Below are 16,532 nucleotides of genomic sequence, written 5' to 3' on the forward strand. Positions count from 1 at the left end.
CTAATTTACATCATTTTCTCTCTCTCTTCTCCTCTCCTTCTCTCCCTGTTTCCTTACTGCTGCCTCAACAACCTCACCTCAGGACCAGCTGCTCTTCTGCGATGACTGTGACCGTGGCTATCACATGTATTGCTTGAATCCACCAGTCTTTGAGCCCCCAGAAGGTAACGCATATTGGAAGCCTGCTTTGAAAATGACAATAACGTCCTTGTGGAGAAGGGAAGAATTTCAGAAAGGTGGCCTGGGCTGTGCAGGGTTAAGGAAGGAGTAGCAAAGCAGAGACAGGTAACACTGGAAAGAAATAAAATTAATAGACATGGAGGTCTAGTGTGATCTGAGGTGTCCTATTCAGTCTTGCTGATCTCTACCTCCTTTTTCAGACATGGCTCTTTTGTGGCTCATGGGTACCTTTGAATATTCCAGATGTCATTGGACACCTCAATTTAGTCAACTGAATTGAGCTCCTATGAACTGTGACTTTGGACTTGCTAAGAAGTCAAAGTCCCAGAGAGAAAGTCCCAGACGGGGAAATCCTCCCTGGAATAGCTGAGAGTCTGTTGTCAGGAGACTGGATTAGGAGGAATGACCTTCCTTGTTCTCTGGTCTGTCTGTGCCCCAGAAGGGTGGGAGTTCTACAGTCTGTATTACATTTAGTACATAGTTGGGTCATCTGCAGGGCATTCAATCTGAATACAACTAGTTGTAGTTTGTAATTTGGTTCTGGAGCAAAGGAACTAGTGCCTTACCATTATTTATTCTCTGACTAAAATCTGCAGAGAGCAGTAAAATTGGAGAAGGAGACAAGCAAAGTACAAATGACTGTGGTTTACATGAGGGATGAGACAAGAGTAATTACGAATCAATCATGCATTCAGGAGTTAAATATTTGTAACTTTTATAAAGAGGGAACTAAATCAGGAGGGAAAATTTTTTAAATGAAACTAATAATTAGCTAAAGGTTTCTGTTTGACTGGGAAGTGGTGTACTGAATGTATGAAAATATAAAACACCCAGTGGCAATGCACCCCCCAGCTGTGTTGTAGCTTGTGTCGAGGGCCTACTCACACAACACCAGGGGTAGCAGAGCCTGCTTCAGAAAAATACAAGGAATTCCAATGTTAGCAGTATTTGATATCCTATTCAAGCCAATCTTGACGTAAATTCTGAGTGCCTGGATTTTATGTCATTGCTATAAGAAGGCTTTCTTCATTTGCAGGGAGCTGGAGTTGTCATTTGTGCCGGGAGCTGCTCAGAGAAAGAGCATCAGCTTTTGGCTTCCAGGCCTGAGGAGCTCCAGCAGTCAAGACACACTTTTCTCCTGGTGTTGCCATACCAGCACACAATTCCCATCCAGAACGCAAAGACACAACCCACATCAAAACGAACAGACACTCAAATACAGGAAGAGGTATCTGTGGTATTCACTGTCACTAAGGCCATACCTCCTGAGCTCTACTACAAGGATCGTGTACTTGCCCAGTGCTCCGGATGAAATCTCTTCACTGCTACGCATGGTTGCTGCTTGCCTTTACAGGCTCACATGCATTATAGAAGGGGGAGGGTTGTTATGTCAACATGGAGAAGTCAATTTTGTGTGGCCTTGTGCTTTCTGTTTAGTCTTCTTTTTAAAGAAGAAGTAATAAGATATCTCCTAAGGAACTATTGGTGAGTATTTTGGCTGGGAGCAGCACCAGTTGTTTCTCTTCACAGGCTCCACTGGAAATCTCTTTAATGCAACCACTCTCTGTTCATAGGAAGCTCCGAGGGTTGCATTAGTTTGATACTTCCCGGTGGTCATGAACAACATGTTGTCACTGAGAGAAGCACTGAGCAAAAATTTTTGGGTTGCTGTTTTCTCCCTTGCATCAAATGCTCTGATTTGGCGGATCACTAGAAATCAGATTTTAGTATCTCTGAAGGAAGAACACTACCAGTGTGTACACATATAGATGCTTAGAAAAGCCCACTGTCTTCGGTATTTCAGGATATTCAGGCACACAGTTCCACTGCAGTGCCAGCATACAGTCCAGACACATCTTTTTGTTGTTGTTCAAAAAATTATGAATGGTTATGTATGTAACTGACTTGCTGTTTAGCTCAGAAAAGTGAACAAAAGAAAAATGTCATCTTAAGTTCATCATAGAAAGTAAAGTTGTCAGTTTTCTGAGCAATCTAAAATAAGCTGCGAAAAGGAACAACTTTGGCTTAGGGTCAAATTAAGCACTTTTGATTAGTTTTTTGAAATTTCAAGACTAAAATGTTCTGCAACTGAAAGTTGCATTTTATTCTGGGAACTGCCTAATCAGGACTTCCAGTATTTCCTAAGTGTTACTGTTATTTATCAAAGTGATGATAAAGATCTAGCTGAATTTTGGCATAATTTTGCCCTCCAAATTATCTACAACCACATTTTTGGCAACCATGATAATTTGGCAAAAATCTTCCCCAGCTCTAAAGAAGGGAATAAGAAAGATTTTCAGAAGTATTTTTAAATTTAGATAAAATACTTGTGCTTTATTGAAACACACCTCTACATGTGAAATGAAGAAACATTAAGCAAGAGTATCAATTGAAAAGATATTATTACAGCTGAGTCTTTTTGAATGATTTATGACATCACTATGAGGACAAGTGAGTACATTAAAGAAATTCTACCAGATACATCTTTAAGGTTAAAAACGTGCAACTCCCTGAACTGCTGAGAAGTCCAAAACGACCATTTTGTTGGGTATGATGTATATTACTTCCTATGCATAGATTTAAGTGGGGTTATAATATAAATTTATGAGATTCCTTAGCAGCGTGTGATTCGGGTTGCTTGTACATGTAGGTAAGGACATTGAAGATTATATTTGGCATATTTATATTGGTTGAAACTTTCTGCAAAATTAAATGTTCCCAAACACTTGAAAGGACATTGTGAAAGAATATCAGTGAGATAATTTTTCTTCCTTCTCCTGCTAATTACACTTAGTTAGAATGAGCTATACTGACCTAATGCACTTTCCCTCATTATTTAGATAGTTTCTTCACCTTTTGTGTTTTGTTCAGTGTGCACACTGAAAGTAGCTGTGTTAGCTGCTGGATTCTCCCACGTACTGTTGCAGCCTTTTCTCAGGCTGCAGCAGAAATATTTTAACCTGTTAGAAAAAAAGACTTAGAAAGTACTTATGCTAGTCATATTGGACCAGATCTCTCCTGGAACAGCTGCACTGGCTACCTGTGTAATTTATTCAATACCTAAGGCTTTCCATGTGATGGCCCCTCAGATGAGCTAAGAGTACAAAAACTTGGAGCATCAGGTGCAGGGAGGGTAAAGCAGGAGCCCGTGGAACTGTATTAGGTGTCTGGTACCTGTTGGAACAAAGCTCTGGAAAAAATGTAATATGAAGTGTCTTCTTCCCAGTCTGGAACTGCCCTGGCCCTCAGGATCACTTGGTGTCCACAGCATGAACATTTGCACCCATTTATTGGTGTGACTGAACCCTGCTGTCCTGGCACTTTGTGACCATTGCCACAGTTCAGGCTGATACAAAGTCCTGTTGCTGCTGTGTCCAGGGGTGCAGGCATGTGTTCACCAGGACACTGCTGTGCTCTGTCATAGGAAATAAGTGTTTTGGCAAGAGGAACAGGAGCTGAGAAGTGTGTGCGCTGGAGGAAAGTTTTGTGGTGGTGCTGGTGGTGGGTGCAGCAGAGGTGGGTTAGTGTTTGGGCTGATGCTTGGCTACCAGGTGTGCTGGGCTTAGGGAGCTTCATCATAAAAGTGGCCATTGCCTTCCAGTTTCCTGGTGTTTGCATTGACCTTGGGAGAGGAGTAGGCCAATGTCTGCATTATCATATGGAGTGGAAAATGCATAAGGTTTTAGCCAGTGTGTTAGGGAGACAGCAGTGGCTCATCACGCAGGTCTCAGGTAGATCTGCTGGTGAGACCAGCTGGTGCAGAAATTCAGTTCTCTCCATTCCTGTGACGGAGGCATTGCTAAATGAGCCGTGCTCTGCACACACACCTGCTTTCCTATTTTGAGCTTTTGATCCATCACACTGACTGTTTTCTCCTCCCACAACCGCTCTGCACTGAACAGTGTCTTTCATGTTTGGAAATATTCCTCAGTGGCCTTGCTGAAGTTTATCACTAGTGAGATATGATGGGAGGAGAGATTACTAGATCTTCAACTGCAAAATATTGTTTGCCATTTGAGATTGGCATAATCAGGTACTTACCCCCGGTGGTCCAGCTGTGTTTCATCTCTCCAGCTTTTTGCTGTGTTGCTGTGAAGCCAGGCAGCTTGGCAGCAGATGAGATGCAAGCTCTTCCATTCCGAGAACTTCCTCCAGCTACAGTCTCCCTTCTTCGCTAGCTTGGTCTAAGTTAAGGGGCCGGAATGGACCTCTCAGTGACATTTTTAACATGCATGCAGAACCACGTCTTGGCACACTTTAGAAATATTCATCAATCCACCAAGGGAACAGTCCTGTGCCTTCTTTGCCAAGAGAAGGAAAGGTTGTGGCACAGCCATCAGGGTGAGGAAGAGTTTAGAAACTCTGACGACCAATTCTCTGTTACCTGCTACCCCCCTGGGGACATCCTTCCTGCATGAGTGTTGGTGTGAACTACTTGGGCGACTCCATCTGCTGTCAGGCACATCTTGAAACAACTTGTAGCAGCGATCTGGTCCATGCATCAAGCAACGTGAAGACTCCAACTGTGTATGCTCCTCTCTCTTTCTTTGACAGGATGTGCAAATTTGTTGGCAGCCCTTGAGGTGATCAAACTCTGGCGTATTCCAAAACTCTTCTGTGTAGTCGAGGCAATATTTTAGCACAAATCAGGACAAACTACCACAGAAGATGGTAGCCTCGGCATCCCTTGAAAGTCTTCAAATCAAGAACGGGCAGATTCCCAGAAGATGTATTGTCATTAAATGCGATCTTAGTTAATCATACGAATGTCTGACTGAAAAAGGCTTGTGTTATAGAGGAAGTCAGGCTGGATGATATAATTGTTCTTCCTGTCCTTATTATAAAAACAGATGTTTACTCTGGGAGAGGATGTATTTAAACACAAGCTTGTGTCTGCATAATGGCCTTAAAGTATGTTAGTTAAACATATTCACGTGATCCTTCCCATTTTTAACGCATTTTGGATAACCTAAAAAGGCCAGTTATAGAAAATCATCTTTATTGATGCAGTAAATTGCGCATTACCTCCTTCATGCCCACAATGACAACTACATTGGTGTCAGCTGCCTCAGGCTGTTCCAGAGACTGAAAAAGTCAGACTCTATTGCGTGAAACCACAGCTTGGCTCTGGCTTTCCCTCCACCATATTTGTGTGCTGTGCTGCCCAGTTTTCTGCCCTGTGGTGGGAAGACTGGCAAGGGAGGGGAGCTGCTGCAGGGGCAGCCTCAGAAACCAGAGGGGTGGAGAAATGGTCACAAAACGGGGGTGCATCCAAGCCGGACCACTGAGGGGGTGAGCTCATGTTGCCGTGACAGAGCTTCCCCTGCAGCTCGGAAAAGGCCATACCTTTAAGAAACATGAGATGGGTCCCATCCATTCTGCCTCCAAACTGTACTTCCATAGATGTGTCTTTGGACTGAGTTTACAGCATTTCTGTAAATGCACCTTAGGCCAGTCCTTGAGCTAGGAAAGCCACGGTCAAGTGTGTTCTTTTGAAGCAAATGTTGCTGTAGATAACATTGAGATCATTATTTCTCAGCTTTCTTTAAAAGGAGCTTAGGAAACTCTGCCCCAAAGGAAGGTTCTCCTGCACCGTGCAGTGTTATGGGACTGTTGCATGTTCTTTACACCCACAGCATGTGTTTTGACAGGGGTCATTTGGGAGGTGAAGAGTGGATGGGGGTAGAAAGGAATAATAATTAAGCTTGTCACTGCTGGAGGGGTAGTGTGCATTGTGCACAAGGAAATTTCAGGTAGAGATGGGCATGATTTTTCTGCATGGAAAAAGATTATTTTTTAAAAATGTACTTTTGAGAGAATAACAGTTATTTACATATCCAAGTTCAATCTGGCAAATTATTTAGTACAAAAAAATGTGGAGAATATTGGAAGAGTTGAAAATGCTTGTTTCAGTCCTTTTAGGATGAATCATTTCAATATTTGAATTTCAAAGTTAATTTAATTTCAAAATAAAATAATTAAATAGCCTTCATTTGACATTAAAAAATAATCTGGGGCCCAAAAGTATTTCCTGTCTATGTTAATTGAAATTTTCCAAATTTTGCTATTTAGTGTCATATCCACCATTGTGTATCTGGTTAATTCAGTTCCAGCATGTCAAGAAATTGCATTAGAGAAAACTTTACAGTATTTACTTAAAAGGGAGTTAGCAGCTATGGAGGAATAGGAATCTTTAACATAATGCTACTGGTTCATCTAAAAGTACAAGAAGATAAATAAAATGGAGAAATAAGTAATCTTGAATGCTAGGAGCACTGTCTTAGAGTGAGACATCTTGGTTGATCTTACTTGTCGGTCTATCTAATCAGTTGGCAATGCCAACTGTTAGTCTATAAAACTGTCGTTCAGAGCAGAAGGGAGAAATGCTCTATGTTTTCTCAATATAGAAAAAAAATTGGACAAAGCAACAGAGACTATATTAAGAACAATTTGGCACCAGTCTGGGTGGGCAGAACATGCAAATCTCATGGAGGAGATGACTAGAAGGTGGATTGTCTTGTCAATTTTGTTACAGGAGGCTGTGGGTTGGACAAGAGGAGAGCCTCACCTGAAATTTTAACAGTCAACCAGATCTTTATTTTTAGGGAAACAGGTTCTGTGGAGGGAAGCAGGCTGGCAGGAAAGTCCTGTTGTCTAGCCAGGTCTGGCCTTGTTATGCTTAGCATCTCATAATTATGCATGATATACTACATGGTGGGACAAGGGGATCATGTGTTAATTTTCTTTAGGCAGCTGAGCAGGGTGAGCACCACTGCTGGGGCCGTCCCTCTCCTGTCCCAGCCCCCACAACAAGACGTGTCTGCAGAAACAACCTGCAGTGGAACAGGCAGAGATGCTCATGTACTCCTTGCTGTCTTTGGCCCTCAGTTAACCACAGCTGACCCAAATGGGAAGCAGCCCATTCAGCAGAGCTGCTGGTTGTACCGGGCTGCCTGCCAGTGTGGGGAGCCAGAGCTGCTAAGAGGTCACCTGGAAACGTGACATGTCACTGCACCTAAGCAGAGTTCCAAAGGACGGGGTTTATTTCCACTTAGAACAGGGATTGCAGCACCACTGTGGGCAAGTACCCAAACTCTCTGTGCCTCACTTCTGGAGAAAAGGCAGGATGGCAGTTCTTAGCTGTTTCTGTAAAGCACTTGGAGCCCGCTAACAGCATGCAAGCTCTGGGTGCTGCCGTTTACCACAGTGCTGCAGAGCCAGGTGGTAGCAGAGCCAACTCTTCCATGCTGCTCCCTACACTGCTTATTTGTGCCAGCTGTGGGCCTGTGACAGGTGATGGGAGCAGGTGATAAGGCAGGAGCTGGATGCCGAAGGCCCAAGACCCTGCAGAAGAAATGAAATGGTTTAGTTATCATGGCTGTGCATCCCCCCTGGTTAAAGAGTTCAGGACCTGGGACTGGCAGGCAACCAAATCCATCTTCAATGGTGATATAATTACTAACAATGACCTCCAGCCCCAGCAGTAGTTAAATGGCTTTCCAGGGCAGGCACCAAACCCGGTCTGGTATACGTAAGATAAACTCAGTTTTGCTGGAGGGGAAAGGACAGGAGGGGCGTCTCTGGTCTGAAGAGGACTGATTTATGAGTGCAGCTTCCCACCCCCTGCTCCCCATCTCATCCCATGGCAGTGCAGGCTCTGGCTGCCTCCTTTCTACCAGTGCTGGTGTCACCGACCAGGACCAGAGCATCAAGTCTCTGCTCCTGGGGAGCAGTTTTGCAGCAAGGGTGCTGGTACTGTCCCAGCTCTGTCCCCTGCAGTGCTGGTGGGGGCACAGGATCTCACTGCGCTGCAGACAAGGGCAAGAGTGACCAACACTACCAGACAGTGTCCCTGGCCTGTAGGGGATGGTGAGTCTCTGGAAGGAGCCAGGCTGCAAGGTATGTGAGCACAATTTGGCCAGTTCTTAGCAGGGGGCAGAGGAGTCCTTATGGCCAGTTCTTAGCAGGAGGCAGAGGAGAGGTGCGTTACTGTCCCGTCTCTTTAGCTGCACTGCTGGGGTGTTCGGCAAGTCCCACCACCCCTATGTATTGTGGCACTTGACTAGGGGGAGGGAGGAAGGTAAACAATAGCAATTACTTGGGGGAACAGAAGAGCTTTTAGGGTTTACCCTCTTATTGCATAAATGTCAGTAAGAATGCCAGGCATTTTGCAGCTGGGGAATCAAGCTAATAGCTTATTAATGTTTGGTGTGTGTTTCTGCCACGTTGGATGAAAATGTGAAGTGCTATTATAGTATTCACCCTTGCATTTAGAATATACGTTGTTACTGATGTTTTGAAATCAGGAAACTACTATTTCCAGATCAGCTTACCTCCCTTTGCATGCATGAAGTGAACAATAAAACACTTCATACCTGAAAATTGCTGATTTTTCAGGTATTGATATTTTCTTTCAGACTCCTGTCAGTCTAGTCATCCATCTGATTCAGTTCATTGTAACAAAATGTAGGTTTCACCTCCACAGTGAATCAGGAAACGCTTCCTCTCTCCCCACTTTTCAGAAGCCAAGGAGAGAGAAGGGCAGGTTTTATTCTTTGTATTCTGAAAGACTGATAAAGATGACAAGTCCATTTCATGTTCATCTCCTTTCTGTGTCTTGGATGATTGAACTGGTTGGCTGGCAGAGGGCTCCTTTTTGTAGCAGTCTGAAGGGTCTTTGTTAGCACGTCTCACTGGTGCATGAGATACCCCAGTCTGGAGTTTTGTCTCCTTGGATAGGACTCTTCTTGCTGTTGCCATATAAGACTTTGAAACTGCTGATTTGCATCAAGGAACCATGTGCCTTCAGTCCTGAAAATCAAGATAAGGATTTGCCTTATATTCCTCAAGATTTTCTGCCAGAAAGGCAGAAATCCCTCTGCCCATGAACTCTGCTGGAGCACAGATCTGTTTCCAGCCCAGACACCTGCTGCTGCTGGACTCAGGACTGCATTTTGATGGCCACTACACACTGCCTGGGCAGACTTTGCCAGAAACAGTAAAAGGGAAGTATCTGCTAGAAATCAAAAGACAAGACATGAATGTTATGGCTAATGGACTCTTCCTTCGTAGCTCTCCTAGGAGTATTAACATGTGAGATGTGCCCCTAAATCCTTTTGGGAAGGCAATAGCAAGTGCATGAGGAGTTTCCAAGTGTCATCTTCTTTGAGCTTCATTACGGAATATTCTTCATTGTTCATTCTCAATTTTCTTCTCTTACAATATATTTCTGGACTTCGGAGGGAGTGTGTACCAAAGCTGATTTGATGGGTCTAGAGCAATTTGGAAATAGAGAGAGGTCCAAAACAAACCATCAGCTTTCCTCCCCACCTTAGAAGTGTTCAACAAACCCTTTTGATTGTTGTAGGGAATAAAACTTGTGTGCTGACTAATTCATAAAGACTCTTTTGTAGTCATAAAATGTTCTTCAAAAATGCAGAGAAAAATGTTTCTTCTTTACCTTGATGGCTTTCAATTTTTTGGGCTGCAGCGGAGATCAACAGTCCTCCTGTTTACTCTAGTTTTCTTTCAGCACCACAGCCTGGGTCACCAATGATGGGGACTGGCCTGAGAATAATTTATTTCATTGAATTGCAGAAGAGAGGCTCAAGAGCATTGAAGTAAATTGTCATCTGTGCTGGACAGTCAGGTCTTCTAGGAACCAGAAATTTGTGTGCATGATAAGTTATTGCTTCAACTTTTCTTCATCTGCCGTTTCAAACTGAGTGTGCCATTGGTATATATGTGATTTTTCACTAGAAGTGGTTGCAAAGAAAAACATCAACAACTAAAATTGGGGGTGAGGAAGACTGAGTGTTGATCCTATATTTGACTTCAGGACAACATTGTCCCCATTATTCAAAAGAGGAAGATAAATCTGTGATATCATAGTTGATGCCATCAACTTTTAAATACACTTTTAAAATGCTCAAATAATTATCCCAAATAGTGGCATTCCCGTTAACACATTGGTAGAACATTACTACGTGATACTGAATTTTAATTAGTCCAGCGCAGAACCACAAAGATGATGAAGGGAGTGGAGCATCTCCCTTATGAGGAAAGGCTGAGGGAGCTGAGTCTCTTTGGCTTGGAGAAGAGGAGACTGAGGGGTGACCTTATTCATGTTTACAAATATGTAAAGGGTGAGTGTCATGAGGATGGAGCCAGGCTCTTCTTGGTGACAACCAATGACAGGACAAGAGGCAATGGGTACAAACTGGAACACAAGAGGTTCCACTTAAATTTGAGAAGAAACTTCTTCTCAGTGAGGGTGACAGAACACTGGAACAGGCTGCCCGGGAGGGTTGTGGAGTCTCCTTCTTTGGAGACATTCAAAACCCACCTGGACGCCTTCCTGTGTAACCTCATCTAGGTGTTCCTGCTCCAGCAGGGGGATTGGACTGGATGATCTTTCGAGGTCCCTTCCAATCCCTAACATCCTGTGATTCTGTGATTCTGTGAATTAGGAGAATTTGTTATATATACAAATAGAAATGTATTTGTGTATCATAATAATGATTAAATATGGCTCACCTATCAGGAATAGATCTACAGTCCTATAATAAGTGTTACTCACCTTCAAGGAAAAGAAGGAAGAGGGAGAAAAGCTTAATTGTTTTGTAAAGGTGTGTCACCATTCTAACAAACCAAGGCAAAACATTATCCTTTACAACTTAATCTCAATCCCATTTGGAGCATGATTTTTCGACACATGAAATACTACCAATACTCTGAAAGATAGAACAGATTCTCAGCTGCTCTCAATCAGCATTCCTCAGTTGACTTTAAGCCAAGAGGTTGGACTGGTGTTTTAAAGAGGGCTAGTCTAAGTAGTCTTAGACTTTAGTCTCTATCAAAAGATGTGTGCTGCTTAATAGTTGAGCACATGTAACATATGTAAGAAAATAGGTGTTTCTATCCCAGATGATATCCCAGGTCTGTTTACACTTGGTTCTGGTGATGTCACAGGCTCCAAAGGAAAGTGAAAATCTCAGCAAAAGGTCATGATGGAGCAGTCAGCAACCAGGGCAAATTTCTTTCTAACTCCATGGAGGTTGGACTTGATTCCTCAGTTTTTAGTGTACTGGCTTTTGATTTTCTGTAAACAACCCCTTACTGCTATATCAGGAAACTGTGAACAGAAGGGCATGATTTTCTTCTTCTCCCTCTCTCACCCATTTCTAATCTGTTCCCCTCTTTTTGATCTCTCTGTCTCCTCACATGGAAATCTTTTCCAGCCCCTATCTTTTTTAGCATCTGCCCCTGGAGTCAGTCCTCTTCAGCATCATTTGCTCTGAGACAGGCTGAAGTGAAAGTTTGCACAACCAGGATATACCATAGATTTACCAAGTGATGCTTAAACCTTCTAAGCTTTACTTCTCCCCCAACATTATGTCGTGACAATGTCCTTGCCTTTTAGCCATCCTGTGAGCAGGCCTGTTGTCACCTCTGGGATATTTTTTCCTTGTGGTTATAGCTCATCTCAAAGGAACCTGTTTTACAGCCAGTGATGCCATGCAGCCTCGCTGCCTGCACACACATTCGCCCTCCTTCCCCCAGTGCTCCAGCTGGGGACGTGGTCAGGCTGCTGGCACATGAGATCACATCCAGCACAGCTACTCCCTGGAAGCCAAAGTGTTGCTTAGTAACCCACTCATGGAAGTACCAGAAGCATTTTTCAATCTGTCACGTTGGCAAAAAACACTGGCTTCTTGATTTAGAGGCATTCTGCTGTGTGTAGCAGGGCTGTGCTCCATTACCTTGCATCCAGTGCTGTCTGCAAGTGAAGAAACCAACCTCTTGTTGAATGGACAGGCTGAGGGGGGATGAGAACAGAAGAGATTTGCCCAGGATTGCATGTGAAGCCATTAGTTGGTTCTCCTGGCATCTAGTCCTCATCTTAATTCCCTTCCCATGGGAGATATTCCCTCCTTTTGAAAGTACACTCCAGGGTCCTATAACAATTGGCCAAACAGGACCCTGCAGCACCTTCATCTATTATGAGACATTACTGCAATAAAACATGGTGTGTCATACGGAAACTGGATGAGGTATTGCAATATTTATGTTGTAAACCTCAGTGTCATGGACAATTGCTACAGAATAATGTATGTCTTTTTTTAATGCAATGGAATCACAGCAGCTTCACAAGAGCACACAGAACACAGACCATCTGGGATTACATGGTGTCCTCAGTTGTTTTCAAATTACTCTGTTACGGAGAGTTAAATGAAAAACATCCTCTCATTTAAAAACAGACTGTAAAGGCTTTTAGGTTACTTCCCTTCCCCTTTTAGGAATAACTCAATTTGTGAGCAAAACATCCAAGAACTGTGTTCTGACTTCAGAGGCTTCACCCTTTATCTGGCACTGGTTTGTCTGTAAAAATGGCTTCAAAAAGTAACTTGAGGGCTTTTATTTGAGGTACCTTATTGATTTTGCTATAAAATCTCTTCAGTTTGGAAGTGAAAAGGTATTTTAAACAATGCCCGTCTTTCATCTCTGGGGTCCAGCCGGGCTTTTCCCATTCTGCTTCTTGTCATCAGAGAGGATAGAGCCATAGTCTTTGTCCAGTCACGGTATCACCCATTTCTGTGGCGCACCTCTTGTTATCAGATTGCGTCCTGGAAGCCCTCTGCAAAAAGCTGAAGAGGTTTCATAAGAGTCAGGGAAGGCCTGGAGTGGTCTGAAAACAAAGTTGTTAAGACAAGTGTTCCCCAGAGGCTCTTCTGGTCTTCAGAGAGTTTCTTAGCTGGGAGGATGCTCAACGCTGCAGTGAGGAAATCAGCAATGCTTGTTTCTTGTGCAAAGCCCCTTCAGTGCGGGGTCAGTGACACACACAATGGTTGTGTGCTACTGCTTGACTCAGCCTAAAGATGAAAAAACATCCCGCAGCACAAGAAGCTCCTGACTGGATTTCTGAGGACTTCTGAGAAAGTGAGTATATTCCTGTGGTCCTTTCTGGTTTAACAGATAAATTTGGTTAAGTCTTTCAATTTTATTGCATATAGTTGCATTTTCATTGCATGTAGTTTAAGAAATACAGCAGGTGATCAAAAAATGTTCCTGATGACTGGTGTGTGGCCGGTGTAAGTGCAATTCATGACCCACTGTGGGTCCAAGTGCAGAAGTGTCTACATCACACAACTATTCGAAATGAACTAGCTTCTCTAGGGAGCATTTTTGGCAGGGGAGCCAGAGACTATGAAGGCTTGATCAACATTTTAATTCTTAGAACTGGCTGTGCCAGCTCAGAACTGATGAAAATCTTGCCCTTGTAATGCTTTGCTCCGTGGAAAGAGGATTCAGAGAAGCACTAGGTGTACAATGCATTGTTTGTTTTAAAAGTAGCAGGATATCTATTTTCAGTCTTCTAATACCTTGACCTTGATGTCTGTTTGTAATTAAATAGTCTTGTCTTACCAGCAAGACATTGAAGCAAAAGAACTGTTGTTATAAAGAGAGTGGGCTAGGGAAGAGCAGATGGATGGGGTAACTTCTAGGCAATACGGAGAAAGCACAACTGTTCCCTGTAGTCACATGGGAAGAACACCTCTTCTGCACGTTCTGCACATTCTGCAAGATAAAATTATTTGAGCTGAGATTTTAGAGGAACTGAGTTAGCTGCAAAGAAGGGGATATTCTACTAATTTTTGTTCTTGCTGTTCAGTTTTTGTGGTTTCTATCTGCTCGTATACTCGCAGTCTTCTTTTCATTATTAGGCATGATCTAGGTTACCTCTGTCTCACCTAACAGGGATCTGCCTGCCCTTATGGAAAGAATAAAATGTGGGTTGGAACCTGCCCCACTTCCTCTGCCTATACATGACACCTGTGTGTGTTGAGTGACTGCAGCATAGAGGCTTTTGTAATGGAATAACTGTGGTGTCAAGATAATGTGATTGGAGAAAACTAGGAATACTTTAAACAACATGAATAGAAAAATGAAAGTATATGAAATGGCCATAGAACTGAAGACATTTTCTTACTCTTAGCCACCACTGTGTTTTCTATAATATGCCAACCTCTGCCTCCTAAATAGCCTTTTATCCTCTTTCCAGAAAAACTTGACTTTTGTTTCTTTACTCTGAGCTGGAGCCATTGGTGCTCAGTCTTTTCATAATGTGCTGATGAACTGAAAAGCCAGCCTTGACATACGTTTGCCAACTTCCATAGATTCCCAGCAAAATAATTTAATGCCATTCAGTGAATAGCCTGGAGGAGTTTTGGATGCCACTGACTGAAGTGTGCAGTTGAAATTTTGGTCCTTGGGATAATAGTGATTAGGAGGTTTTTCTATCAATGCTTGTGAGAAAAAACCAGAAGTCTCAGATGAAATTGATTGTCCTGTTAGTCACATGGCAAGCATGGAGGCAAGCCAGAACAAGCGAGCGAGAGGAAAAATAAGGCCTCTTCCCTGAATAATACCCCAGATATCACTCTTACTCCATAGAAAAAACCCTTCTGTGGCCAGTCCTGGGGTGACAAGTAGGTGTGCTCTCAAGGCTGGAGAGACACGTCACTGTAGCATCTTTGCCACTGTGTCTTTGATTATGTAAATGTACCAGAATAGGAGAAAAATGCCAGTAATTTCTTTAAAAAAAATTCCTTTTCAGCTATGTAGACTACCTCCAGGTTGCCTATTGCTATCCCCTGTGAGGCCTCACCGGAGTTTACACTATGTTGCTTGATATTCATTTACTTTTTGACGGCCACAGAATAAGGTTACAGGTTTGGGAACCAGTACATAATTGCAAGGACAGCTTCTTGTGTTATTTTTTTCCCCTTTCCCTCCTTTGTAAAGTGTGAACCTTTCTTTTGAACTCTGAAGTGACTGTATCGTTACAATGTGTGTATGTAGAGATTTGTTTTGACATTGCTTGTGTGGAGGACCTTTGCTCCTCTTATCTCACGCTCGGTTTTATTAAGTGCTTGGTAACTTTACCAGCCTTTTGTGGGGGAGGAGAGGTGATGGAGTGGGTTCTTCCACTTCAAAACTTTGTGGTTTTTTCGAGGGAAATTTGCCCAGCTTTATGTAGAGTGGTATGAGAACCCAGAGTGCTCCTGACTGCTCTTCAGTCGTCCTGATCTGATTTCTTCCAGGAGAAAGAGATCGGTCTTGAAACCCTCAGAAAAAAATATGTTGCTTAGTGCTATAAACCAGCACTGACCAAAAAGGCCCATCAGTTTGTCATGTATGGAAACTTGCATGATGTTTCTCCCCCATCTGAAGGTGTCTATCTGAGCACAGAGTGAATCACACCCTTTGCTCATGACAACTGACATTGCTCCATGGATGCTAATGGAGCTACCACAGCTTGCACCAGCCAAGGACCAGCCCTTCTGTGTTTTGGTGGTTAGGAAACCCGTGTGTGAAACTCTCAGTGAGAGAAGAGGGCAGTGAGTGTTGGAAATCTCTCAACTTTGCAGGGTTTCTTTGGTATTCATACACATTTGCAAGAATGTATTCCAAGCATCTTGTACTGTTACTAGTAACTTGTACTGTAGTTTGTTAGCAGTGTTGACTACCTACGTAGCTAATATTCTGTTGCAACTTAGAAAAAGTGTAAATGATTGCAGAAAATGGGAGTTTAGAACTTGTATGTACCTTTTTTTTTTATATTAAAGCACTTCAATTAAAAGTACAAGGAAAAAATGTTCCCGCAGGTTTTGTTGTATGTCCAAACAGATGTGTGGAAAGAGAGGGGAGAGCTCTCTTCTTGAGATCTTCCCTATTTGCTTTGGTACTAACAAAAAGAGATGGTCAAACTCTGGGGAAGGACTCTGGATGTTAAAGTTTATTCAGCAAACAGAAGATGTCAGCAACCTCGTTCAGTATATACTATAAACTAATGGAGTCCCCGCGACTGAAGGAGAAGCACCAGAGGGATCACCGAGCCATTTCTAAGTGATGATTCACACAGACGTGAGTAGCTACAAATAGGGTGGTAACTGGGGAGGAGTTAATGAGTGAGTCCACTGTGTGATACATTACATTTCCTTTATTTTTATCACAAAGTACCTCAGAGGTCACCAGGAGTCTGTTGATGTGAAAGTGGAGGAAAAGCATCCACAGTGCAGGATTATCTGAGGACTACTGGAAAGTTGTGGGTTTGGGTACTGGCAAATGGCTGCACACATGGGCAACAAATGGTCCTCCCCACACACCTCAGAAATTGTTTTTCTCCTTCCCTAACCCCCTGAAATGTGCGTATCCAAATACTTTTCTGGATCACATAACTGTGGGATCGGCGTGCGTAAACAGACATCTCTGAAGCGGCTTGTGATTTGGTGATCTCAGCCCAGCTCTTAGTAGCCAGATGCCCATAATACGAAAACAACCATCAAAAC

At 43.0% G+C, this 16,532-nt stretch overlaps 1 protein-coding gene across 8 annotated transcripts in view; it reads left to right on the top strand.

The window, feature by feature from the left end:
* DPF3 (double PHD fingers 3) overlaps nucleotides 1–15,433 on the top strand; it is a 182,340-nt gene extending 166,907 nt beyond the window's left edge. For all 8 annotated transcript variants that reach the window (XM_071809259.1, XM_071809261.1, XM_071809262.1 and 5 more), the window contains 2 exons: nucleotides 83–164; nucleotides 1,217–15,433. In XM_071809259.1, coding sequence (XP_071665360.1) covers nucleotides 83–164; nucleotides 1,217–1,287 — 153 coding nt within the window. In that variant the 3' untranslated portion in view covers nucleotides 1,288–15,433. The remainder of the gene's footprint in view (nucleotides 1–82; nucleotides 165–1,216) is intronic.
* The last annotated feature ends 1,099 nt before the right edge of the window (nucleotides 15,434–16,532 follow it).

Source organism: Patagioenas fasciata, chromosome 5 (assembly GCF_037038585.1).
Source record: "Patagioenas fasciata isolate bPatFas1 chromosome 5, bPatFas1.hap1, whole genome shotgun sequence".
NCBI lineage: Eukaryota > Metazoa > Chordata > Aves > Columbiformes > Columbidae > Patagioenas > Patagioenas fasciata.